We start from the raw sequence: 26115 nt of genomic DNA, 5'->3' as shown, positions 1-26115 counted from the left end.
ATGCATATTATCGACATTGTTCTTGAAGAAATTCGCAAGCTGCACCTGAATAAGGTTGAGTGATGTTGACTCTCCACCGTAATATTCGTTCCGATCCATGTGCAGGACCTGTATCAAAACTACCAATCAGCAAAAGAGTGAAATAGAATTAATGAATTACATAACTTCTAAAATGAAATGGAGAAAACAGCAAAAAAAATAATAATAATAAAAATAAAAATCGTTCGCCAGTCAGCATATTATCTAGTGGAGAACTAAATATGCCTTCGAAGATTGTGTTGATGTAGACATATCACACTGCTGGTGTCCTGCATTTTGCCAACTATAAAATGCGAGCCACTATCAGTAACCAGAGGGACAAAAGAAGCAGGGTAATATTGGCAGTGGAAGATGAGTAACAGCATCATGTGCAACTATTTGATATGTTCAAAATCCATCCTATTCATTGTAGCTATTAGGATTGCCAACAATGCAGGTTGAAAGTTGAAACTGATAATCCCATCAGAAACCACTTTCAATGGAAGATTTAAGGCTTGTCATGATATCGCTCTGATTGTCATACTCTAACAACAAGGGGAAAGAAATAAGACGTGTTATGCACCAGAGATTACATTTTGGAAACTGTATATTGTGTTTATTTCATTGAGAATGACCAGAACATCAAGAAGATATGGGAGATCTGTAAAAGATCTTAACAGAAGTACATGAATCCATCCATATAGCTATCTATGGTATGTACAACTGTACATATGTATTCTATACTCTAACAAGAGGAAATGAGAAAATAATGTGATCAGAAGGTCATCACCAGTACTTGAGATTAGGCAACATCACTAACAAAAATTAAGTACCCATTCTGAGTTTAACATGAAATCGTCACTATGAACTAGAAACCCAAAAAAAAAAAATGAAAATGCAAGATTCGAGCTGATTTCAGTCAATTCAAATAGCCCTAGTCAAAAGGAGGACATGCAGTGGAATAAATTGGAAAGCATTATCCAGTGATTTGACAATCAAGATCGTTAGTCATCACCAACAAAACACAAATGAATTTAGGTTAAACATGAGTCATCACTAAGAAAACACAAACAGCTTTGGGCAAAACATGAAGTCACTGTGCAGTTATGAACACATGACTTTAAGTTACATTAAGTTAAAACTGAAAATAAACTATTTTAGGAAAAACATTTTTATAGGTAATCTGGCTCAGACCCAAGACCTCAATGTTGAACTGAGGAACATGCTCCAACCCATTTCAGAAACACTTCAAAATGCAAGATTTGAGGGTTGACATACACAAAAAGGGGAAAAAGCATCAGGCGGAAATTGGAAAATCATATATGTTATGTCATATATGAAAAGACTTGATGACCCATGGTCTAATTGAAGATGTGGGTGGTCCTTGATACAGTGGAAGGGTAGAACAGGATTCACATAGCCAGCCCCCAATTAGTTGGGATAAGGCTTTGATGATGATGACAATGATAATAAAAGTCATGTCAGACTGCCAAGATCAAAATTAGGAGCAACAAAATCTAAATACCATTTCAAGTTTAGCACGACACGAATTAACAGAACTCAGTATGAACTGTATAAAAATAAAAAAAAATAAAAAAAAAACTGTATGGTTTAATGCTGATATTCAAAGAGGAGGGAAGAGAAAAGATCAGCATTTCACAGACTACAAGAGAAGCCAATTCATCCTAAAACAATGGTTCTTTTATTGTTCCCAAAACAGTACAATGTTGTGAATTTGAATCAAACACAGAACCACTCATTCCATAAAAGCATTTCAAAAAAGAAACATACAAAGCATTGATAGAATGCTACTCAGATCATCATACGAAGCCATGTCAGTTTTACCACCTTGGACAAGAGATAAATAATAGATATAGAACAGCAGAGAAAAGGGAAATATATAATGCTATAATCAGGACCTTGGATATCAAGCATGATCACAATCAAAACTCAAATGTGCATTTCAAGTTTAACATGAAATCATCATAATTCTGCCAAAACTGCCATTTTTTTGGAGCTGACCTAAGTTGAGAACAAAGATACAAGATTTGAGGCTCACTTCCATTCTACTATAATTGTCATGCTCAACAACATGAGGAAAAAAAAAAAAACAATAAGAAAAAAAAACAAGAAAAAGAAATAGGGAAATAGGCATGATGTGATCTGACCATAGAGATCAAGACCTATCACAAACAAAACTAAAAGACCCATTTCATGTTTGACACAACCATCAATATGTTGTCAGAAAAGCCTTCAATTTTCAGAGTTTTGGGTTTCACGACCGATCGTGGCCCTTGCACGACCGGTCGTGGGAGCGGCTCGACTAGTCGAGCATTACACGACTCAAAGTCAAGCGAGCTCAGTTCTTTGGTGTCCAGGATGCTCGACCGGTCGAGGGGATGTCACGACCGGTCGAGGGGGTCCCTCGACCAGTCGTGGCTATCCTTCGACCAGTCGTAGTTACGTAGATTCGTTTCCGAATTTGATGCGGATTGCGGATTTCTGTGTCGCATTTCGCAAGGGTGCGAAAGGGAAGTTGCCTAAACTATAAATAAGTGTCACTAGGGCTTTTCTATGATATGGAAAATAATTCTAAAGCATTCTAAAGGGTTTTAGGGTTATCAAAGGGTGTTGCAAGGGTGGAATTCGAGGCTATTCGAATCAGGTAAGTCCTCTCTCTTGTAATTTCTATTTCATAGTGGATCTCTGTCGCTTTGTGTTGTGGTTTTTTCCTGCAAGGGTTTTCCAATTTAAAACTTTGTGTTATTCTGTGATTGCTTGTTACTATTGAATTGCTATCCTAGATCTAGATCTGTGTGATTCCGCAGACCAAATCCCTAACAAGTAGTATCAAAGCGATTGTTGGGGCACGGATCTGAATCTGCAGGATTAGTAATAATCGGAAACGGCAAGTTTGATATTGAGAAGTACTCAGGCAAAAATAATTTTGATTTATGGAAGGTTAAGATGGTTAGCCTGTTAACCAAGCAAGGAGAGATTAAGGCTCTTAAGGAGCGGAAATCTACCATGAAAGATGATGAATGGAAAAACCTTGATAGTAATGCTTTAGCCTTTATCCGTTAATGTCTCACGGATGAGGTTCTCTATAATATTTTGAGGGAGAAAACTGCGGCTAGTTTGTGGGCGAAGTTAGAACATCTATGCAAAAAAGTCCTCTGAAAATCGCCTACACTTAAAGCTACAGTGTTATACCTTCAAGATGGCAGAGGGTGGAGATTTAAAAGCCCATATCAGCAACTTTAATAAATTGATGTGCAAATTGCTGGATATGGAGGAAGTGGTCAAAGATGAGGAACAGGCATGTATATTGTTGAATTCTCTTCCTGCATCATATGAGTCTTTCAGGGACATGATGTGCACCGCAAATAAAACCCTAAGTGTTGACACCGCTATCTCAGCCCTTCAAGAGAAGGCTATGAGAAAGTTAAACGGCAACATGGGGGCATCTTCCGATGCACTGATTACAAGGGGCAGAGATTCTGAGCGAGGTACATGATCCTCAAGGCCTAGATCCAAATCCAAGGGCAAGGGCAAAGGAAAATTAAAGTGTTGGAATTATGGGTTGTCTGGACACATGAAAAAAGATTGTAGAAATCCTAAAACGAATAAAAAAAATTCAGCAACTTCTTCTAAGGAGGCCAATGTGGTCACATTTGATGAAGAATCAAGTGATGGTGATGTTCTGTCTGTTTCCAAGATTGGTCACTTAGACGACAATCATAAAGACGATTGGATACTTGACACAGGAGCGTCTTATCATATGACTCTTCATAGGAGTTGGTTTACCAGTTACAAGGAATGCGATGGTGGACAGGTTTTTATGGGCAATGACAATGCCTGTAATGTTGTGGCTATTGGCACGGTGAGCATCAAGATGTTTGATGGGATGGAGCGTTCCTTGACTGACGTCAGGCACGTTCCTAATATGAAGAAAAGTCTGATTTCTCTCGGTGCACTCGAGGCTATAGGTTGCAAGTTCACCGGTATTTATGGTGTCCTTAAAGTTTCAAAAGGGGCACTCGTGGTTATGAGAGCACAGAGGCACGGAAACCTTTACAGGCTGATTGGGAGCACTTCAGCAGGTAGAGCGGCAGCGGCTATTGCAAACTCTACGTCTCTACGTATGTGGCATGCTCGTCTGAGCCACATGAGTGAGCGAGGCATGAAGGTACTTTCTGATCGATGTTTGATTCCAGTTTTTAAAAATTTTGACTTAGATATATGTGAGCATTGTATATATGGTAAACAATCTAAACTGTCTTTTAAATCTAGAAAACATGTTTGTAAGGGAGTGCTTGATTATGTGCACTCTGACGTATGAGGGTCATCACCAGAAGTTTCCATTGGGGGGTCGTCATGGTTTGTTTTATTCATTGACGACTACTCCAGGAAAGTTTGGGTTTACTTCATGAAACGTAAATCCGAAATTTTTACCATATTCAAGCAATGAAAGGCAATGGTGAAAAAACAGTCAGGGCGAAAAATAAAGGTTTTAAGGACTGACAATGGTGGAGAATTTACTTCCACTTAATTTAATAATTATTGCAAGGACGAAGGGATCATCAGACACAACACATTGTGTCACACGCCCAAGCAAAACGGTGTGACTGAGCGAATGAATCGGACTCTCCTGGAGAGGGCCAAATGCATGTTAAGTAATGCTACGTTGAGCAATGACCTATGGACTGAGGCCGTTAACACGGCTTGTTATTTGGTGAACCGTTCTCCTTCAACGGCAATTGAATGTACAATCCCAGAAGAAGTATGGAGTGGTCAGAAACTCGACTACTCAGATCTACGCATATTTGGTTGTGAGGCTTACTCTCATGTACCATCAGTTGAGAGAGATAAGCTAGACCATATGGCCAAAAAGTATATCTTTGTTGGCTATGGCATTGGTGTGAAAGGTTACAGGTTATTCGACAAAGTCACACGCAAGGTCATCACTAGCCGTGACGTCAGATTCGATGAAAGCTCCCTATTTCGCAAGAATGATCATATGGAGCAAGAGGAACCAGAAAAGGTGATCGTAGACATCCAGATTGACACAGATGATACTCAGGCAGAGACAGATGCGAAGACAGAGGTACAGGATCAGGTGGAGCAGCCACCTGTGAGAAGGAATCCACCGCGTGATCGCAGGTTACCGGCAAGATATAGGGACGACTCTAATATTGCATGTCCTCATTACAGATGAGGAGGACCCGTCTACTATTCAGGAGGCTCTTGGTGAGCCTGATGCAAAAAAATGGAAGGCGGCTATGGACAATGAGATGGACTCGTTGCACAAAAATCACACATGGGAGCTAGTGGAGCTTCCTGTAGGCCGAAAAGCGATCGGATGCAAGTGATTATTCAAAAGGAAACAGGATAGATACAAAGCAAGGTTGGTAGCGAAGGGTTATGCTCAGAGAGAAGGAATCGACTTCACAGAGATATCCGCGCCGATGGTTAAGCAGGTATCTATCAGATTCGTGTTGGCACTGGTTGCCTAATACGATCTCGAGCTGGAACAGATAGATATGAAGACTGCATTCTTGCACGGAGAATTGGAAAAGCAGATCTACATGAAGCAACCAGAGAGCTACGAAGTTAAAGGGGAAGAGAAAAAGGTTTGCAGGTTAATGAGGTCGTTGTACGGCCTGAAACAGTCGCCTAAGCAGTAGTATAAAAAATTTGATTCTTTCATGGTGAGTCAGAAATTTACTTGGAGTGAATACGATCACTGTATCTATTACAAGACACTGAGTGATGGACAATTCATCATCCTAGTATTGTATGTTGATGATATGTTGATTGCCTGTTATGATATGTCTGAAATCAACATACTGAAGACTCAGTTATCAGGGACATTAAAAATGAAAGATCTGGGGACTGCAAAGAGGGTTCTCGGCATACATATTCATAGAGACGGGAAGAGGAGCAGGCTTTGGTTATCACAAGCAGAATACCTTGAAAAGGTATTAATCAAGTATAGGATGGATCAGGCAAAGCCGATGAGTGTTCCCCACGCAGCTCACTTCAATCTTTCCTCAGAACAATGTCCTAAATCAAATGAGGAAAAGCAGGTTATGTCTCTTGTGCCCTATTCGAATGCGGCTGGCAGTTTAATGTATGTCATGGTCTGTACGAGACCGGATATTTCACAGGCAGTCGGTGTTGTGAGCAGATACATATCAAACCTCGGCAAACAACATTAGGAGGCAGTGAAATGGCTACTTCGATATATTTGAGGTACGAAAGACTACGTCTTAACTTTTGAGAAAACAGAGACAACGTTGGTTGGGTATGTAGATTCCGACCACGCAGGTAGTATAGATTCCAGGAAGTCTACTTCAGGATACTCGTTTGTACTCGCGGGTGGAGCAATCAGTTGGATGTCGAAGCTTCAGTCTGTGGTGGCTCTTTCCACGACCGAAGCAGAATATATGGCAGTGACGAAAGCGTTTAAAGAATGTGTTTGACTCAGATGCATGATAAATCAGTTGGGACTTCAGCAGGAGGCTGTGCCGGTTAACTGTGATAGCGAGAGCGTTATAAATTTGGCTAAAAATTCTGTTTATCACTCACGTACTTAACACATTGATGTTCGTCACCACTTTATCCGACAGGTGCTTGAGGAAGGAGGCGTCACACTGGAAAAGATTCACATCAGCGTGAATCCAGCAGACATGCTCACCAAGGTCATTCCTACAGAGAAGTTCAAGTTCTGTGCAACTTCTCCGGGCTTGGCGATGGCGTAAAAGAAGGACAGAGTGTACACGAGAAGCGTTGATTGAAGCTATGATGCAATACAGAAATAAGAGAAGAGGTCAAGGAGCTACACAGCTGAAGATTGAAGACTTGGTGGAGATGTTGTCAGAAAAGCCTTCAATTTTCAAAGCTTTGGGTTTCACAACCGGTCGTGGCCCTTGCACAACCGGTCATGGGAGCAGCTCGACTAGTCGAGCATTACACGACTCAAAGTCCAGCGAGCTCAGTTTTTTGGTGTCCGGGATGCTCGACTGGTCAAGGGGATGTCACGACTGGTCGAGGGACCTATCCTTCGACCAGTCGTAGTTACGTAGATTCATTTCCGAATTTGATGCGGACTGCGGATTTCTGTGTCGCCTTTCGCAAGGGTGCGAAAGGGAAGTTGCCTAAACTATAAATAGGTGTCACTAGGGCTTTTCTATAGTATGGAAAATAATTCTAAAGCATTCTAAAGGGTTCTAGGGTTATCAAAAGGTGCAGCAAGGGTGGAATTCGAGGCTATTCGAATCGGGTTAACCTCTCTCTTGTAATTTCTATTTCATAGTGGATCTTTGTCACTTTGTACCATGGTTTTTTCCCGCAAGGGTTTTCCACGTTAAAACTTTGTGTTCTTCTGTGATTGTTTGTTACTATTGAATTGCTATCCTAGATCTAGATCTGTGTGATTCTGCAGACCAAATCCCCAACACAATATTCACTGCAATTTGAACTGATGCAAACAAAGAAGAAGAAAAGACTGCCATTTTCATGAAACACTTCGAAGTGCAAATTCTGGAGCTTGTTTCAACACTTCTACGCCAATTTAAGCAGCACAACGAGTGAAAAACCATACATATAGAAATCATACTGTCGAGATCAGGACTCTTGCAAACCTAACTCAAAAACCCATTTCATGTTTAACAAAAAATTACCAGTTCGAACTGCAAAATCTGTGATCTCAACTCAATTTGAATCAAAACTAGTACTACCCATTTCACAAAACGATTCAAAATGCAAATTTTGGCAGTGGCTCATAGCTGTTCAAATCTGCATAGCAGCAACAGCTGAAACAACTGCAAGAATCAAAACACCATTAATCGTGGAATACAATCAGAACCAAAGATTGCAAACAGACGCAAATAACCGATTTGAAGAATAACACGAAATCATCAATACTCACTCCCAAATGTCCATCTTAGCATTCACTCAGATCGAAACCAAGACTACCCATTCTATAAAACAATTCAAACTGCAAGATCCGGACCTTATTCCAATCCAACAACAAAAACAATATCGAGCACAGGGAAGCCAAACAGCAGGAGAAAATAGGAAAATCACATACGATTACAGCAGCCTGTCCAGATCGAAACATATCAGAAAGAAAACACAAACACCCAACTCGAGTTTAACAAGGAATAATCCAAAAACCGTATAAAACCTACAAGAATCAAAGCTGATAATTAGATATAATTCCAAAGGAATAGACAGAGAAAGATGACCTTGAGGCCGTCAACGGAGAGAAGACCGCTGAGGATGCATTCCTTGAGTCCTGTTCCCAGCACTATCACATCGTACTCTTCATCCATGGCGCAGATTGAATAGAGGGAGAGATACAGAGAGAGGCTGCAGAAAGAGAGAAGAGGGTTTTCAGCTTATTATATATTAGAGAGAAGAAGTAAATATTATTGTATATTAGAGAGAGAGAGAGAGGATGCTTGTCTTGACTGTGGAGGGGAGGGTAAGAAAAGAAAAATAAGATACTCGACAGGAAGATATGATACTCGATCTCTGAGTTTAGAGCAGTGGGGCCCATCAATCCGTGATCCGTATTGTTTGATAGGATGGATTCCAAGTGGATAGAGGACTCCCAATGCTTTCATAAGATTGAATTTGTTTTAGTCATCGAATCTTTAGTTTTCTTTGTTTCTTATTAACGGTTCATTTATTAGCAACAGCCGATTGAAGGGATGGGATTTTTTGCGAGTGAAATTTTTGGAGAAACTACTCCGTGAATTTTGGGTTCAAGAGATCAGCGGCCTGGATTATAGAAGTAAGGGAACAGCTTGTATGATCTCAAGTCTCAAGATAGTTTGCATATAAAAATAGATAAATGCAAGTGCTAATCTACTCACGCGAGATGGATTAAGGATTGAACACCTCCTCATTACAATTTTTATTGCTCACCGCTCCTTGCCTCGTTTTTCATTTCAGGCCCCCTACTGTTGCAAACTAATCCTATCTATCCACCATTTGAAATTCAATGTTATTTTATTTATTTTCATCGTATCCTTCTACAAGTCTCGATCTTCTACCAGCTGTCATAGTCAAATCCTATTTTACAAATACTGCACATGGGACTCACTCAAGTGTGCAAATGGCACCTAACCTTTTCATGAAGGTTGCCCAGTTAGATTTTCTGATTGCGGAATCGCCGAAAAGATCTTGATGTGCAATCGATATGGAGATCACAAGAGCAAGATAGGTTACCTATTTGTGAGGGCATTATAGAAGAATTCGAATGCCGGATATTTGAATTCGGTGCCAAAATAGTGAAATTTGGATGCTAGGATCTTCCTTTCCTTTACACCTTATAAAAGATTTGGTATGACTTCTACTTCTGTTGTAGAGTAGGTTTGGGGACCCAGCCCTATTAATATAGGTTAGAGGGATGAAGAGTTTGAAACTCATTAAAACTCTTCTTCTCAAGGCTCCACATGTATAGAAATCTTAGTCTATCTGAAATACTGCGTAACACAATTGTAGCATTCCACCCCTTATGTAAGTTTCTGGATGTATCACAATGCAGTGGAGTCCACTGGTTTACCCAATTATATTATCCAACCTTTAGGACAATTCAAACCGTTGATTAATGAAACCCACCTTATAGAGTTCTTACATGCCCTACTATAAACTTTGAACACCTTAAAAATCAAGCAATTCTCCATAAGACTCATCATGATTTACATGTGAAATCCACTCTCTCCACCAATTTTGCTAGGTTAAAAATTGAGATAGATCTAAAGCTCGAACGATTCATACTATAACAAACAGTGGGGATGAAAAAGCCCACCACAAGCCTTATTGAGGTCCACTATAATATTTGCATCCCATCTAATTTGTCTGTAAAGTTATTAGCATCAAGATAAAAAAGGAAAGCACAAATATTATATGATACAAAACTTTCATGAGCACCAAGTATGCTTGAATGGTTCCCATTCAATCCCCATTGGTTATAATGTTGTGGCCGACCTAAGTTTTAAAATTATTTGATTTTTGAGATTATATTCTAACATGAGTTGGCGTAACAAATGATGGAGTGAATATAACATGGATATCATGGTAGACCCAATTGACACATGTCGCGTGTCTTAGGAGGAGATGGTATGTTTTATGTCGTTTCTCTGTACTAGAGATTGTTGAGGTGTGGAGTTAGCAAACCAAAGGGTTGCGCAACAGAGATATCATTAATATGAAAAGAGTAATAACAAGAGAACTCAATTTAGGGAGTCAAGGGTTAAACCGTAATAACAAAAAAACTAAAATAATAACAATGCTACCAGAGGAAGGTTTTGACAAGTGAAGGAGTTTAATAGAATTGAAATTTAAATAGGGGGTTGTTAGTCCTGAAACTATGCCAAAAGGGGTGTTCGGCCTAGAGTGGCATTTAGGGAAACACGTGAGATGAGTGCCCTTTACGGTACTCCAGGTGAGAAGCGAAACATGTGGCGCTCTCGTGCCATATCTAAGCTGCTCATGGGGTGGGACCGGCCCTGAAGATGCGTTGTTGTAAAGATCAGTCTGAAAACTTCATCTGGTGGACCACAATTGCAAGTTGAATGCAGACGGACCATTGTTCAATTTATCTAGCCGCCTATCTGTCTTGTTTAGCTGTACAACCAGAAGATCCTGATATTTGGGTCAACCCATTGCAGAGTGTGACCCACCTGATGAACTGCTTCGATTACGTTCAACAGGACTACCCCAACCACTACGTGCCTTGGCCCAGAAATAATGTGGGCAATAGTTGTTTAAGCGGACGAGCTGGATATCATGCACGCGTCAAAACTTGGCACGTGTGCCCTGAGTAGAATCGCGAATATAGGCAAGCAGACTTCCAGCCCCTACGGACAAACGGACGGATTTAGGGGCGAAATTTTGGGGGAAACTTACGGCAGAGAACCAACGCTGACGCGCTCGAAAACTCACCCACCCTGTACTGGGCGTTATATGATACTCAGGCAGCTTATGACGCTTGATACACAGGCATTCAGATATTGTATACATAGCATATATTAACTCTAATTAAACCGATTAAATTGTCTATACTATTTTAACTAGGCCTCAAGACAAAATTTAGATTTTTTGAAAATTCCTGACCTCTGATTCGTGGACAGTTGTTTTTTGAAATTGGAGCACTAAATATTTTCATTTAACCGTCTAATAAATATTCATTAATCAAACATTTATATCATTAAATAAGTGTAATCTCTGGCTCCTGGTAACTATAAATTGATAGCTATAATTGTACAGTTTGATTTAACAATCTTACATGCAAGACATGCAATTTCGGAGTATTTTCTAAGATACATCACGCTCTGCCAAGGTATGAAAGCTTTTTCACTTTTGGACTAAAGACTCTGGTCCGTGGGAAAATGACCACTGTAGACAAAACCTTTTATCCAGCGGTTTTTACGAAGGAATACAAGCTTTTGTTACCAACTTAGACTAGCACGTGTGGACAACAAATTTGAGGATGAAACTACCCCTCCTTTTCACTTTTCACTGCTGCTTAGTTTCCTCTCCCTCCCTTCCCTCGTTCCGTTTTCGAAAAACAAAAAAAAAGACGAAAACTCCACCACTACATCTGTTGCTTGGATCGCACCACGCTCTAGCTGGATCCCACCCTCTTTATTCATCAGCATTAGGGTGTTTTTCTGAAAATAGTCCCTCCACGAAAGAAAGTACGCACTACAAGTATAATGTAGTACATTTACCTAAACGGTGTAAATTTTTGTGGGCCATTGAACTGCTGGATGAAGCTCGCATCTTGGTTTTCGGTTCATCCATGCAAAAATTATCCTATGAACATGATGGATTACAAGTAAAACATCATTGTAGGGGCATAACAAGGTTTCTTCGGTGGAACCACTATTTCCTGTGGTGTGATCCACTTGATATTTCGATATGCGACCATTTTGGGCTGAAACCCTTACTTTAGATGGAAAAACGGATGAACACCGTGGATAGTCCACGTACATTTAAGGCGGGCCCAACTCAGTTTTATTTATTTATTATTATTATTATTTTTTACTATTAAATTTTTTTTTTTTGGGTTAGCTTATTAGTACACACTCATGTCAGTACACATACTCCGTGTTAGTCACCCTCGCTGGCGATCGATACCAAGACCTCAAGTGTTGACACGAGGTATCTCCACTCAGTCTGCTAATTGAGCTATGGATCTGGGTGTGCCCAACTCAGTTAACTCAGCACTATAAGTGCGTACTGAGCAAACTATAAATCCAAATTGCGAGAGGTATTGGTCCATTTGACCTACTTCCCGGTTCATGATTAGTAAAATTCCCCAAGTAATTCATAAATTTGACGGAGATATCATAAAAATATGATGGGGAACTTTCACGGATTCATGTAATGCAACGGAAAATTTTATCAACCGGCTTAGTCAATTTCATTAATTGCTCGGTCAAATTCACCAAAGAGAATTTCATGTAAATCTTGGTCAATTTCATTAACTGCTTTGTCAAATTCACCAAAGAGCAAATTGTTAGGCTAGGTCAATTACATTTAAAGTTCATTCCAATTCATGTTAACCTCACCAAATTTCAAGCTTGCCTCGCTCAAATTCATGTTTCCCTTGCTCAATTTCTCAGTTGCCTCGTTGAATTTTTACGTTGCCTTGCTCAATTTCTAGCTTCCCTCGCTCAATTCTTAGGTTGCCTTGCTCAACTGATAGGTCGCCTCGCTCAATTCCTAGGTTCCCTCGCTCGATTCCTAGGTTGCCTCGTTCAAATCCTAGGTTGCCTCGCTCAATTTTTAGGTTCCCTCGCTCAATTTGTAGCTTCCTTCACTCAAATCCTAGGTTGCCTCGCTGAATTTCTAGGTTCCCTCAATTCCTAGGTTACCTCGCTGAATTCCTACGTTGCCTCGCTGAATTTCTAGGTTCCCTCGCTCAATTTCTAGCTTCTCTTGCTCAATTTCTATATTCCCTCGCTCAATTCCTAGGTTACCTCGTTGAATTCCTAGGTTGCCTCGCTCAATTTCTAGCTTTCCTCGCTCAATTTCTACCTTCCCTCGCTCAATTCCTAGGTTACTTCGCTGAATTCCTACGTTGCCTTGCTCAATTCCTAGGTTACCTCGCTCAATTTCTAGTTTTCTTTACTCAATTTCTAGCTTCCCTTGCTCAATTTCTACATTCCCTCGCTCAATTCCTAGGTTACCTCGCTCAAATTTTAGCTTTCCTCGCTCAATTTCTAGCTTTTCTCACTCAATTTCTAGGTTCCCTCACTCAATTCCGAGGTTACTTCACTGAATTCCTACGTTGCCTCGCTCAATTCCTAGGTTGCCTCGCTCAATTTCTCAACTTCTAGTTTCCTTTGCTCAATTTCTAGCTTCCCTCGCTCAATTTCTATATTCCCTCGCTCAATTCCTAAGTTACCTCACTGAATTTCTATGTTTCTAGCTTTCCTCGCTAATTTCTAGGTTCCATCGCTTAATTCCTAGGTCACCTCACTGAATTCCTAAGTTGCCTCGCTCAATTCCTAGGCTGCCTCGCTCAATTTCTAGTTTCCTTTGCTCAATTTCTAGCTTTCCTCGCTCAAATCCTAGGTTGCCTTGCTCAATTTCTAGCTTCCCTCGCTCAATTTCTACCTTCCCTCGCTCAATTCTTAGGTTACCTCGCTCAATTTCTACCTTCCCTCGCTCAATTCCTAGTTTACCTCGCTAAATTCCTACGTTGCCTCGCTGAATTCCTACGTTGCCTCGCTCAATTTTTAGGTTCCCTCGCTCAATTTCTACCTTCCCTCGCTCAATTCCCAAGTTACCTCGCTGAATTCCTACGTTGCCTCGCTCAATTTCAAGGTTCCCTCGCTCAATTCGTAGGTTGCCTCGCTTAATTGATAGGTTGCCTTGCTCAAATTCTAAGTTCCTTTACTCAATTTTTTGCTTTCCTTGCTCAATTCTTAGGTTGCCTCGCTGAATTTTTAGATTCCCTTACTCATTGTCTTGGTTCCGTTGCTGAATTTCTTGGTTGCCTCGCTTAATTTCTAGGTTTTTCGCTCATTTTCACCTTGCCTTGTTCAATTTTTTAGGTTGCCTTGCTCAGTTTCATCTTGCCTCTCTGAATTTAATGTTTGCCTTGCTGAATTTCATGTTTCCCTCACTCATTTTCTAATTTGTCTCGCTTAATTTTTAGTTTGCTTCGCTTGATTTCAACTATGTTTACTTTTTTGCATTATGATTCTTTAAGTAGTGAAATTTGCTTTAAATATATTTTTCATTACATGTTTGTAGGTGACGATTCTTGTTCTCAATTCCCAAACTCATCCTCTAAGTGTTCATTGAGATAGTGGTTCGACACGGTGAAGGGTGAATTAGAGAAGCACGATACTCGAAAATGAAGGGAATTGACCGTGAAATGCTTGGAAATGACCGTGAATCAACACGGAATGGCCGAGAATGACCGTGAAATGCATGGAAATGACCGTGAAGTGAAGTGAATTGACCATGAAATGAATGGAAATGACCGTGAAATGAAGGGAATTGACCGTGAAATGCTTGAAAATGACCATGAATCAACACAGAATTGTCGGGAATGACCGTGAAATGTATGGAAATGATGTGAAATGAAGCGAATTGACCATGAAATGCGTGGAAATGACCGTGAAGTGAAGGGAATTGACCGTGAGATGCTTGGAAATGAGCGTGAATCAACACAGAATGGCCGGGAATGACCGTGAAATGCATGGAAATGACCGTGAAGTGAAGCGAATTGACTGTGAAATGCATAGAAATGACCGTGAATCAACATGGAATGGCCGAGAATGACTGTGAAATGCACGGGTGAGTCACAGGTAGGTCGGGTTGAACCCGCCTAACTTTCAGCCCTAAAATCATATATGGTACGTCAAGTAACAAATTTTGTTTTAGACGATATTCTTGTTATATGAATAAAGAATGAAATGAAAAAAGGAGAAAAAATTTTTATAGGTTGCCTTGTTCAATTTATAAGTTGTCTCGCTGAATTTCTAGGTTCCCTCTCTCAATTTCTACCTTCCCTCGCTTAATTTCAAGCTTCCTCTAGCTTCCCTATCTCAATTCATAGGTTTCCTCGCTGAATTTTCACAGTGCCTCGCTCAATTCCTAAGTTGCCTTACTCAATTCTTAGGTTGTCTCGCTCAATTTATAGGTTGCCTCGCTAAATTTCTAACTTCCCTCGCTCAATTTCTAACTTCCCTCGCTCAATTCCTAGGTTACCTCGCTCAAATCTTAGGTTTCCTCGCTGCATTTCTAGGTTCCCTCGCTCAATTTCTAGGTTCCCTCACTCAATTTCTACGTTGCCTCGCTCAATTCCTAGGTTTTATCGCTCAATTTCTAGGTTCCCTCGCTCAATTCATAGGTTGCCTCGCTCAATTTCTAGCTTCCCTCGCTCAATTTCTAGCTTCCCTTACTCAAATCTTAGGTTCGCTCACTCAATTTCTAGGTTCCCTCGCTCATTTCCTAGGTTGCCTCGCTCAAATCCTAGGTTTCCTCGCTGAATTTCTACCTTGCCTCGCTGAATTTTTAGGTTCCCTCGCTCAATTTCTAGCTTCCCTCGCTCAAATCCTAGGTTGTCTCGCTGAATTTTTAGCTTCCCTCGCTTAATTTTTAGCTTCCCTCGCTCAATTCCTAGGATTCTTCGCTGAATTTCTACGTTCCCTTGCTCATTTCCTAAGTTCCCTCGCTCAATTCCCATGTTGCCTTACTCAAATCCTAGGTTGCCTCGCTGAATTTCTAGGTTCCCTTGCACAATTTGTAGCTTCCCTCGCTCAAATCCTAGGTTGCCTCGCTGAATTTCTAAGTCCCCTCGCTCAAATTCTAGCTTCCCTCGCTCAATTCCTAGGTTGCCTAACTCAAATTGTAGGTTCCCTTGCTCAATTTCTAGATTCCCTTGCTCATTTTCTACGTTGCCTCACTTAATTTCTAAGTTGCCTCGCTCAATTTCTAGCTTCCCTCGCTCAATTTCTAGATTCCCTCGCTGAACTCCTATCTTGCCTCGCTCAATTTCTAGCTTCCCTCGCTCAAATCCTAGGTTGCCTCGCTGAATTTCTAGCTTCTCTCACTTAATTTCTAGCTTCCCTCACTCAATTCCTAGGATTCCTCGCTGAATTTCTACGTTCCCTCGCTCATTTCCTAAGTTCCCTCGCTCAATTCCCATGTTGCCTCGCTCAAATCCTGGGTTGTCTCGCTCAATTTCTAGGTTCTCTCGCACAATTTGTAGCTTCCCTCACTCAAATCCTAGGTTGCCTCACTGAATTTCTAGGTTCCCTTGCTCAAATTCTAGCTTCCCTCGCTCAATTCATAGGTTGTCTAACTCAAATCGTAGGTTCCCTTGCCCAATTTCTAGGTTCCCTTGCTCAATTTCTACGTTGCCTCGCTCAATTTCTAGCTTCCCTTGCTCAATTTCTAGATTCCCTCGCTGAACTCCTACCTTGCCTCGCTTAATTTCTAGGTTCCCTCACTCAATTTCTAGCTTCCCTCGCTCAAATCCTAGGTTGCCTCGCTGAATTTCTAGGTTCCCTCGCTTAATTTCTAGCTTCTCTCGCTCAATTCCTAGGATTCCTCGTTGAATTTCTACGTTCCCCCGCTCATTTCCTAAGTTCCCTCGCTCAATTCCCATGTTGCCTCGCTCAAATCCTAGGTTGCTTCGCTTAATTTCTAGGTTCCCTCGCACAATTTGTAGCTTCCCTCATTCAAATCCTAGGTTGCCTCGCTGAATTTCTAGGTTTCCTCGCTCAATTCTTAGGTTGCCTAAATCAAATCGTAGGTTCCCTTGCTCAATTTCTAGGTTCCCTCGCTCATTTTGTACGTTGCCTCGCTCAATTTCTAAGTTGCCTTGCTCAATTTCTACCTTACCTCGCTCAATTTCAAGGTTCCCCTCGCTCAATTCTCAACTTGCCCTGCTCGATTTTCAATTTGCCCACTCAATTTCATGTTTGCCCCCCACGGTTTCTAGTTTGACCGCGAAGTGATTGAAATTGACTGCGAAGTGAATGAAATATATTTTCAACTATCGACCTGATGGAATCTTGGAAAATAACTAGGTTAGTTGGCTAAAGTAGCTTCTCCTACCCTAAAATCATATGTGGTATGTCAAGTAACTAATTTTAGTTTAGAAGATATTCCTGTTAAATGAATAAAGAAAGAAATGAAAAAAAAAAAGAGAGAATTTTTTTTTATATGCATATATATACATATTTATATAAATATGTATTAGAGAAAATTTTAAGTAGAATAAAGTTTTTCCACGTAAAACATAAAAATAAAAAGAGAAAAAAGTATGTAGCATTACAGTTATGCTACGGTTATAATCCATAGCCATAGGCCTAACTTTTAGCCCTAAAATCATATATATGGTATGTCAAATAATTAATTTTGGTTTAGAAGATATTCTTGTTATATGAATAAAAAAAGAAATGAAAAAGGAGAGAAATTTTTTTATTTTTTATATATGATTATATATACATATTTAAATAAATATGTGTTAGAAAGAAATGTAAGTAGAATAAAATTTTTCACGTAAAAAATTTTTTTTAAAAAAAAGTGCACAGGATACGACTATAGCTATGGTTATAATTTGTAGCCATAGGCTTTTTGTTTGAATCGGTGATGAATCGCGGATTCCACGATCCATCCCCAAATCCTACCGTGAGCTGCGGTGGAATCGTGGAATCCACGATTCATTGCCAATTTAAACAAAAGGCCTATGGCTACGGATTATAACCGTAGCTATAACCATATCCTAGTCGTGGCAGACCTTTTTTTTTTCCCATGGAATTTTCGTTGCTTTTGTGGGTCCCATCATGAGGTCCGTGTTATATCCAAACCATCCATCTATTTGGTGAGCTCATATTAAGGCTTGAGATGAAAAATAAGATAGATCTAACTATCAAGTGGACTACACTGTAAAAGGCAGTGAGGAATTGAACGTCTACCATTATGAAATTTGTTTTTCCTCTTCATCCATGCCTTTGTGACCTTATGAATAGATTGGATGGGAAATAAATGTTATGGTGGGCCCTACAAAATTTTCAATGGTGAAAATTAATTTCCCTGCTGCTCTTCGTGGTGTGGTCCAGTTGATCTTTGGATATGATTTTTTTTTTCCGGATAATGCTCTGAAATGATCTCGAAATATGGATGAACGTTGTGGATATAATTAATACATAGCTGTGGGGCCGTATAACTTTGATCTCTTTTAAGCCGTTCGTACAACTCTAGTCGGAGGAGCGTCAGCGCTCGTCTTCGCAGTGAAAAGGAGGGGTAGTTTCGTCCTCAAAGTAGCTGTCCACACGTGCTAGTCTAAGTTGGTAACTTAAATTTGTTTTTCTTCATAAAAACCGCTGGATAAAAGGTTTTGTCTACAGTGGTCATTTTCTCCTGGTCTGCGTTTGGCAGATTTGCTAAAGCGGTATTATATAGTACAATATGTTCAGGATCTAAGCTGGTAGAAGTGGGGTACATGGTTCAGTGATCCAGACGGTTGGGATGATGGGTCTTATAGTGGATGGCCCATGCACCGAAAATCCCTCAGATTGAAGTATCCTAGCCACCGAATGTTTTCCTTTCCTAGATTGAATGTGAACCTTTGTTGTGTTTTGTTTCTTAACCGTTTGGGCTGCCTATATAAGGGTTGGGACGTCTCCAGTGTGGGGTATTCTTGGTACAGGTGCCGTCCACAGTGAGTTCCATCTGAGCAACGGTCTGGATGATGGAGTCATGGGCCGTACTTGTACCAACCGCGCTTTAAATATCCCCATAGATAGCACTGGGACCCGAATTCCCTCTAAGGTAGTTGCGAGCCTTACGACACGAATTACCTGCAGCGTGGAGATAGAGCAAAGCTTAAGTGTGACTGGTCGTCTGTTAAGCAAACTGTTGAGTGCGATATTAAAAGATTTGCAAAGGTTAGGAATATTTTTATAATCGGTACGTTTTTGGACTGAAAATTAAGATTTTTGAAGGTAAGACGATTACAATTTTTATTTTATTTTATTATTATTTTTTTTTTAAATTTTCTTTTTTTTACACACACTCCACACACTCACGCAATAGTGGGACTTCACCACCTATGTATGCTCGGACCCTTGACCGAGTGTTGAAACTCCTGAGAGTCTACCAGCCGACTACCACCTGAGCAAGAGTAAGGATCCAGGTACAACAATTACATGACTGAGGAGAAATATGGTTGAAAGGTGGATGTAAAAGTGCGAGTACTTATCAATTACAAACCCTAATCTCCAAGCCACGTTATCGACACACTTCTTTGGAGATTTGCTCAGCAATGAGATGTCTATATTCAATAGATCATATGAAGATATTATGCATGCCACGTGGTCACGTCTACATCATTCATTTGGGACTGTCAGATCTTCTCCAAACACTGCTCTTCCCCCATTTTTCTTTTTCACTACGAATGGAGAGAAACGTAAAATAATTTTTAAAAGTATTTATTGTCAAGTCGTGTGGCATGACCTCCATTTGTTCATTTATCGAATGACGTCTATGCCACTTCTTTCTCTTTTGAATTTCAACCACGTGATCATTGGAAACAATATCGTTGTATCTCTGCTACAGCTTTTGCCTTGAGAATCTCCTTGTCATTATTCGGTAATCAATGTTGCGCATGCAATGAGACTATAAATGTCTATTCGTCTTCCTTATTCTTCTTTTACAATTTGAATCCTCTCAACCCTAATCCTTTATCTTCTCTACTAGTCAACATTGCTCTCAAGAAATCTTCTGTTGTTTCTTCTTCTTCATCATCTCATCTGCTTTCTTTAATGGAGTCACGTAGGTCTTCTTCCTAATCAGAGGCAATTTTCATATCTGAGTCTGATACTTTCAATTTCACTCTTCTAGAGCCATGCTTTTCTTCCTCCTTCTACCCCAGATTTCTTTGATATATCTCTACATTATCCCACCGATGAGAATGAATCCTTCATGGCAAACCACGAGTCCATCGAATGGAAGTACTAGTGTTACACCCCGGGTTTTCGAAACCCGAGTATATGACTCATTTTTTGAAAATTCAAGTGTTAACCTTTAAAGATATCCAATACAAATTTCACGTGCATTTTTTTCTTTTCATTATCTTTTCTTCTTCAAAGTTGGCATTTTAGAGGAAAGGAAACAAATCAAGCATAAAGGAAATCTTACATTTACAATCAAAGTATACGATCGGCTGCCCATAGAGCTTATACAAACTAATGTCTCATACTAATAAATATAGGAATGAACAATTTAATACATGAAACCAAATAAAATGCAACTAGTCTTGAGCTGCAAGATCACGTTGGTTCTCTTGACGGATACAACCATGCATCCCTGACAATCGTACCCTGCACCTCATCAATCTGATCATGAATATCGTTTAAGCCACCTGTGCTACATGTACAATTATATATTCGATTAATGAGTGGTTAACTCAGTGTGAATTCTCCTCAAGATTACACACCACCATATTAATTAAGCATAGTTGTAAACAAAAAGGCATTCAAAACAATACACGATGCAGTCTTATTAAATGCATGAATGCGTGAGTGCACATCAACTGGGGATGATCATCCAGTTAGCTTTTGGGCAAAACCCATGCATGTGGCCGGTCACTAGCGGAAGTACATCCCGTACATGCGTAGTGTCAAACTCATTGAAAGTGGGTCGATAGTCGATGGTCTAAGAGCTAGCGAAACGATACCGCGACTAAAGGCACGTGCTACAACATATAGAATTAGCCACCCGTCATCGCCCATATGTTATGAATGCATGATTAGCCCAACCATTATTATTCCATTTACAACCAGCCAATTTAAGATAACTCAAAGCTCACTAAGGGGGGTTCATCACCCAGTGTAGGTCAACAACTTGGGCATAGTATCCCATTCCCACCATCCCCGACTCATGAGACTTCCACCTGAGGATGTTTAATGGAAGCCCATATACTAGTGGTCAATTAAATTCAATATGTGGGAATCACCAACACTTGGTTATATGTGAATGAACCGTTGAAGCCACACAAACAAATATCAAATCATGGGACAAATACCAAATCGAAGCGATAAAAGGTCGTACGAAGTAAATACTAAATCAAAACGGTAAAGAGGTTGCGTGGGGGCAATGTTAAATCAAGGCGGTAAAAGATTATCCCCAAAGTCACATAGACACAACAACCTATGGATGGCAAACCCACGTTAATGTTCGACCACCAAAGGTAACCTTCAAGTCGAGGGTCTATTTTCAACACATTCTGTCCCGTTACATCCTAAGTGTGGCCTCACATACATAAGTGGAGTTTTCCACTAGTTGATGTAGTGAATTTAATTCTATAAGCGACTTGCAAACAATTTATTGACATGCAAAGGTGTATGGATACAACATGCAAGATATGTGTTGATAATAAAATTCTTAGCTACCACAAGAGATTGTGAATCAAAGGCATAAGCTATCAATGAAAACTTAGAATGTAAGGTTTAATGACTATTGCATGTGAACATGATTTACAAGCTATCAATTAAAGTGGAAACTTAGCATGTATGGTTTAATGACTATTGCATGTGAACATGGTTTATAAGCTATCGACTATAGATCAAATGTAAGCCATTCATTATGATTCGGTAACTAGTGTAAGTGATCATGAGTTCTAAGCTAGTAATCGTAATTCAAACGGAAACTAGCCTTGGACTAATTTGGAAATGGAAAGCTTAAGGGGAAGAAGTCATCACCTAATGTGTAATGACTCGAGAAATTTTGTGCTAATCTTTCCTTAGTAGTTGTTTTTGGGGTAATTAGCGCTATACTCGATTGCTTGTGAAATCTGCATCAATCACTTTAAATTCGATCTGCATGACTCAAAACTTGTAGATTAGTTAGCGCTATGTTACTCTGAAATCTGGGATCCATCGCTAAATCTAGTTGTTCTGGAGAATTTTTGGAAGTTCTGGATCGGACTTGGACCGCACGTCGAAAGTCCGATTGCGATGATCTTAGGCTGTTGCAGTCACCAGGTTGGGCTTGACCATCACCTCGAAAATCAACTCCATGTGATGTTCTGGGTCGATTTGATTGAGTTCGGAGTGAAGAGTGTGAGAATGGTTGGAAATTTATTAAGCTTTTATGAAATCTGAGTCGTGTCGCTTGCGCGATGATTTTAAGCTATCTGACCGTTGGATTCTGACCCAATTTCACCCTCTGATCAGGGAAGGTGGCCCAGGCATGTCCTTGTGCTTGTGGACCTGATCGAGATTCTGTGACCGTTGAATTGAGTGTGGTCCGCCACGGTTGATCTGAAGAGCCGGTCGGTACGAAAACTCAGCTTGACCTAGATCCATGGTTGAGGAGCTTAAGTCCGACCTTTCGTGATATTTGGCCCACCAGAAGTGCTTCGTTGGATCGAGAGAGGCTTGCTTTGGTTATAACCTAAGTATGCCTTGTCCCTGGGGTTATTTTCATCAATTTGAGGCCTATTTATAGTCCTTAAACCCTAGCTCTCTTTTCCATACGAATTTCTCTAACCCTAGCTTGGAGAGAGAGTGGAAAAGAGCGAGAAAGTGAGAGAGAAGTTGGTGAATCATCTTGGATTCTTTCCTATTCTTCTTCATCCTTGAACCTTTACTTTGAATCGTTATTCTGACGATTCTGAGTTCATCTTGGGGTTAGTTAACCTAACCCTAATCTGTGTTAGAGCTTAGATTAGTCTTGGTGTTGTTGTACCTCATTTCTATTCTTGCTTTTAGGGTATTCTATCGCCGTTGACGAAGACAACTCGTCTGAAATCAGTTTGGTGTTCTTTTCTGGCTTAAGGTGAGGACTTTAAGTGTATAGGTTATGGTTTTCAAGGCTTTCAATGCCAGTTAATGGTTTATTCTTGTTATGGATGAGATTTCACATGCCAAATGTTGTGTTTATGTTGAGTTCCTGATATGCATGTGTTATATTGAGATTTGTGTATTCTATGTGTATGTATAAAGTATCGTATACGTATAAAATATGCACTTGTGTTTGCCATGATTATTTGTCACGTATGTATGCTAGATGTGTGTATAACAACTCCTTGGTAAAAGGAATTGTCCAAATGCTTGTATTTTCAACATACGTCATGTGTGTTGTTTCATGTATTCTGAGTGTTTGTAGAAATGTCTGAATGATCTAAAGTGTAACTTATTACACTAACTGCGGGTGTTGAGAAGTGATTCTCAACACTCCTATTGATGTGCATGATTTCCTTCTTGCTAGTTACATTCCTTGTTATTTAATTTCAAGTCTTACTTATGCTTACATTTATGTTAAGTTGATATTCTTCAGATGCTTGAGTACCACTTGATTTAAGTTGTTGCTCCATTACTGTTCTACATTTAATATGATTATCTGTTGTAGTGTACTGTGTTTGGGACTATGAATAGTCCAGGAAATCGGTAATCTGCCTTAAGGTTGTGGCTGAGATTGCTTTCGCCACAAAGGATGTAATTAGACGAACCCGAGCCGTATTAGAGTTGGCGGCAGTGGTTTGGCCACGCGGAGTGTTTGCGCACTCTATGTCGTTCAACCCAACGTGCGCTCGTGCTAGTCGAGTTCGTCAAGTAACCCGATTGTCCGATGTATGTTCACCATGTATTGGATGCTACTGCTTGAATCTAGGGTACCGAACTTACCAATGAAATCCTATTAACCTTGTTACCTTGATCCACAAAGACTCATGAGCCGGACATGGTGGTATGGGACACCGTGGTCGAGTTGTCGGCCTACGCTGGGGTGACGAGTCTCCTCGTAGTGACCAGTGAGCAACTGAACTCGTGAGCCGATTATGGTGGTATGGGACACTATATTCTTGCTGTCGGCCTACATTGATTGGTGACGAGCCCTTTGTAGTGACCTCGAGCATGCCTAGATACCGCAATGAGGTGACGACCCGAACTGTGGTAATAAAGGTATGAAAGGCGTGCATTGATTGGTGACGAGCCCTTTGCAACGACTTACAACAATATGATCGTATGAAAAGTCTAGGACTGACGACCCTAGAATGGATCACTGTTTGGATGATGATATGAGGAAGGTATCTTAGTTTTCCAATCCTGCTGTATGAAAAGGACTAATAACAACTTGGTAATCATATCCATGCACCGTATTTGCATGTGCTTTGTAGATGTGGCGCACTTTGAGGTGGTGTCATGCGTAACGTAAGATGAAGACGCTGAGGGTGTACGCGTGAGGGCACGCATCATTCTGCATACATCCTTGCATTAACAAGAGTACTTAGGACTTATTTAATTGTTCTGCTTTATCATTACTGCTTGATTGAACTGATAACATGTTAACCAGTGCCTTATTGTTCCACTGAGTTGATCACTCATTCCCACATTCTGAGGCGGTGTTAAACACCCACCAGACTCTGTCTTAGGTTCTGATGTTGCAGATGTGGATGCGACTTCCGAGGCAGAGCGGGAGATGGATGATGATGAGGCCGCTTTCTCTTATATGCAGTTTTCAGATGGGTTTTAACGAGCTTGTTCTGATGCGCGGGACGCTGGGATTATTTTTGGGATTTAAATGATGTAACTTGATACTTGTAATTTTAATAGTAACACTTTCATCACGACCTGGTTTATGTATGTACTTCAGGGATTTGCACTTGTACACATATATTTCTATAAGTCTTCCGCTTGCTTTCTTCACTTATCCCTGAATTATATTTGCTATTTGGCTTAATCTATTCCATGTTTTATGCACTAATACAGTCAACATACATCCATCATTAAATATGTTGCATAAGTGATGTTTTGGAACTCGGGAGTTGAGTTATGCTCGACCCCCGAATTTCAGGGCGTTACATAATGAGTCGAATTACACCCAATGCTACTAGGAAGTGTGCGCGCCCGTAGATTTGAATCCTACCATGAATTGTAAGTTGTCTCGTTAGATTAATGTTTTACAAACTATCTATAGTTAGGATCAACGTTAGGGTCTTAATTATGTTATCTAATTAACTTCAACCTACAATATAAACTAAGGTTAGGGTTTTGAGAAAGGCAAGCTTCATATGTACAATATCTAATTAAATAATCAAATTTAAATTATACACAAGAGTGTAGAGAGTTTATACCTCAGTGGAAGTTGGATGCGGCCCAACTCAATGTGGAGCAAGTTAGCCCAGGAGGATGGGTAGGATCAATGATCCGATTCAACCGAGTCAACTCGGTGACTCCCTCCCTCTACTTCTTCTTCCTTCCTTTCTCTCTCTTTCCTCTTCTTCTTTTTCTGCTTCTCTACTTTCTTTCTTGTTGTAACGTCCAACAAGCCTCTAACTCAGATGGACTGACTCGGCTGCGAGTCAGCTCACACTCCAACCCAAACTCTCCCTCTTTCTCTCTCTCCCTCTATTTTCCCTCTGCTGGAGAACTTCCAGCGGGCCCAGACTCGAACCAGGTCATCCCCAATTTGTCCTGACTCACCACACATGTCTTGACTCATTGGTTGGACTCGATAGTGAGTCAGGTAGTGACTCAGTGCAGCTCCATGTTGCAATGCCTCTCCCTCTCTCATTCGCTTCTCTTCCTTTCTATCTTTCTTTTTCTTCCTTCTACTTCCACTGCTGGAAATTCCCAACAAGAACCTGGACTGGACCAGACCTGATGACTCAGCCGAGTCGAGTCCAGTTGACTCGACAGCTAGTGCAGTGCGACCCATGCACACACTCACTCTCTCTTTCTTCTTCTCATTCTCTTTCTTCTCTTTTCTTTCCATTTTTTTACCACGTCCAGACAACGTCTATTCATGACTAGACCTGTTTGTCTCGAACTCGAACTCGACCCGACTGGAGCATGAGTGCAGCAGTCGACTTGCACCATTGATGCCTCCTCTCTTCCCTCACCATTTACTTCTTCTTTCTCCTCCTTCCATCCAATTCCAATCCGAGGTTGAACCGGCTTAGAACTGCAGCAACTAAGCGAGACGAAACGACGATCATGCATGGAGTTTTGGCGAGGAAGATGAAGTGAGTGGTAATGGTGGATTGCAAATGGGGGCTCATTTCTTCGAAGCGTCGATGTTGGACAGTCTATCCAAGGAAGCTTGTGG

At 40.5% G+C, this 26115-nt stretch overlaps 1 protein-coding gene across 1 annotated transcript in view; it reads right to left on the bottom strand.

The window, feature by feature from the left end:
* The window catches only part of LOC131246016 (guanosine nucleotide diphosphate dissociation inhibitor 2), a 32212-nt gene extending 23731 nt beyond the window's left edge, over positions 1-8481 (bottom strand). The window contains exons 1-2 of the mRNA XM_058245871.1: positions 8271-8481; positions 46-108 (exon numbers count right to left, since the gene is read on the bottom strand). Coding sequence (XP_058101854.1) covers positions 46-108; positions 8271-8357 — 150 coding nt within the window. The 5' untranslated portion in view covers positions 8358-8481. The remainder of the gene's footprint in view (positions 1-45; positions 109-8270) is intronic.
* Between the last annotated feature and the right edge of the window lie 17634 nt (positions 8482-26115).

Source organism: Magnolia sinica, chromosome 5 (assembly GCF_029962835.1).
Source record: "Magnolia sinica isolate HGM2019 chromosome 5, MsV1, whole genome shotgun sequence".
Classification (NCBI taxonomy): domain Eukaryota; kingdom Viridiplantae; phylum Streptophyta; class Magnoliopsida; order Magnoliales; family Magnoliaceae; genus Magnolia; species Magnolia sinica.
Note: the sequence above shows the minus strand (reverse complement) of the source record. Positions and strands in the feature narration are given on the sequence as shown.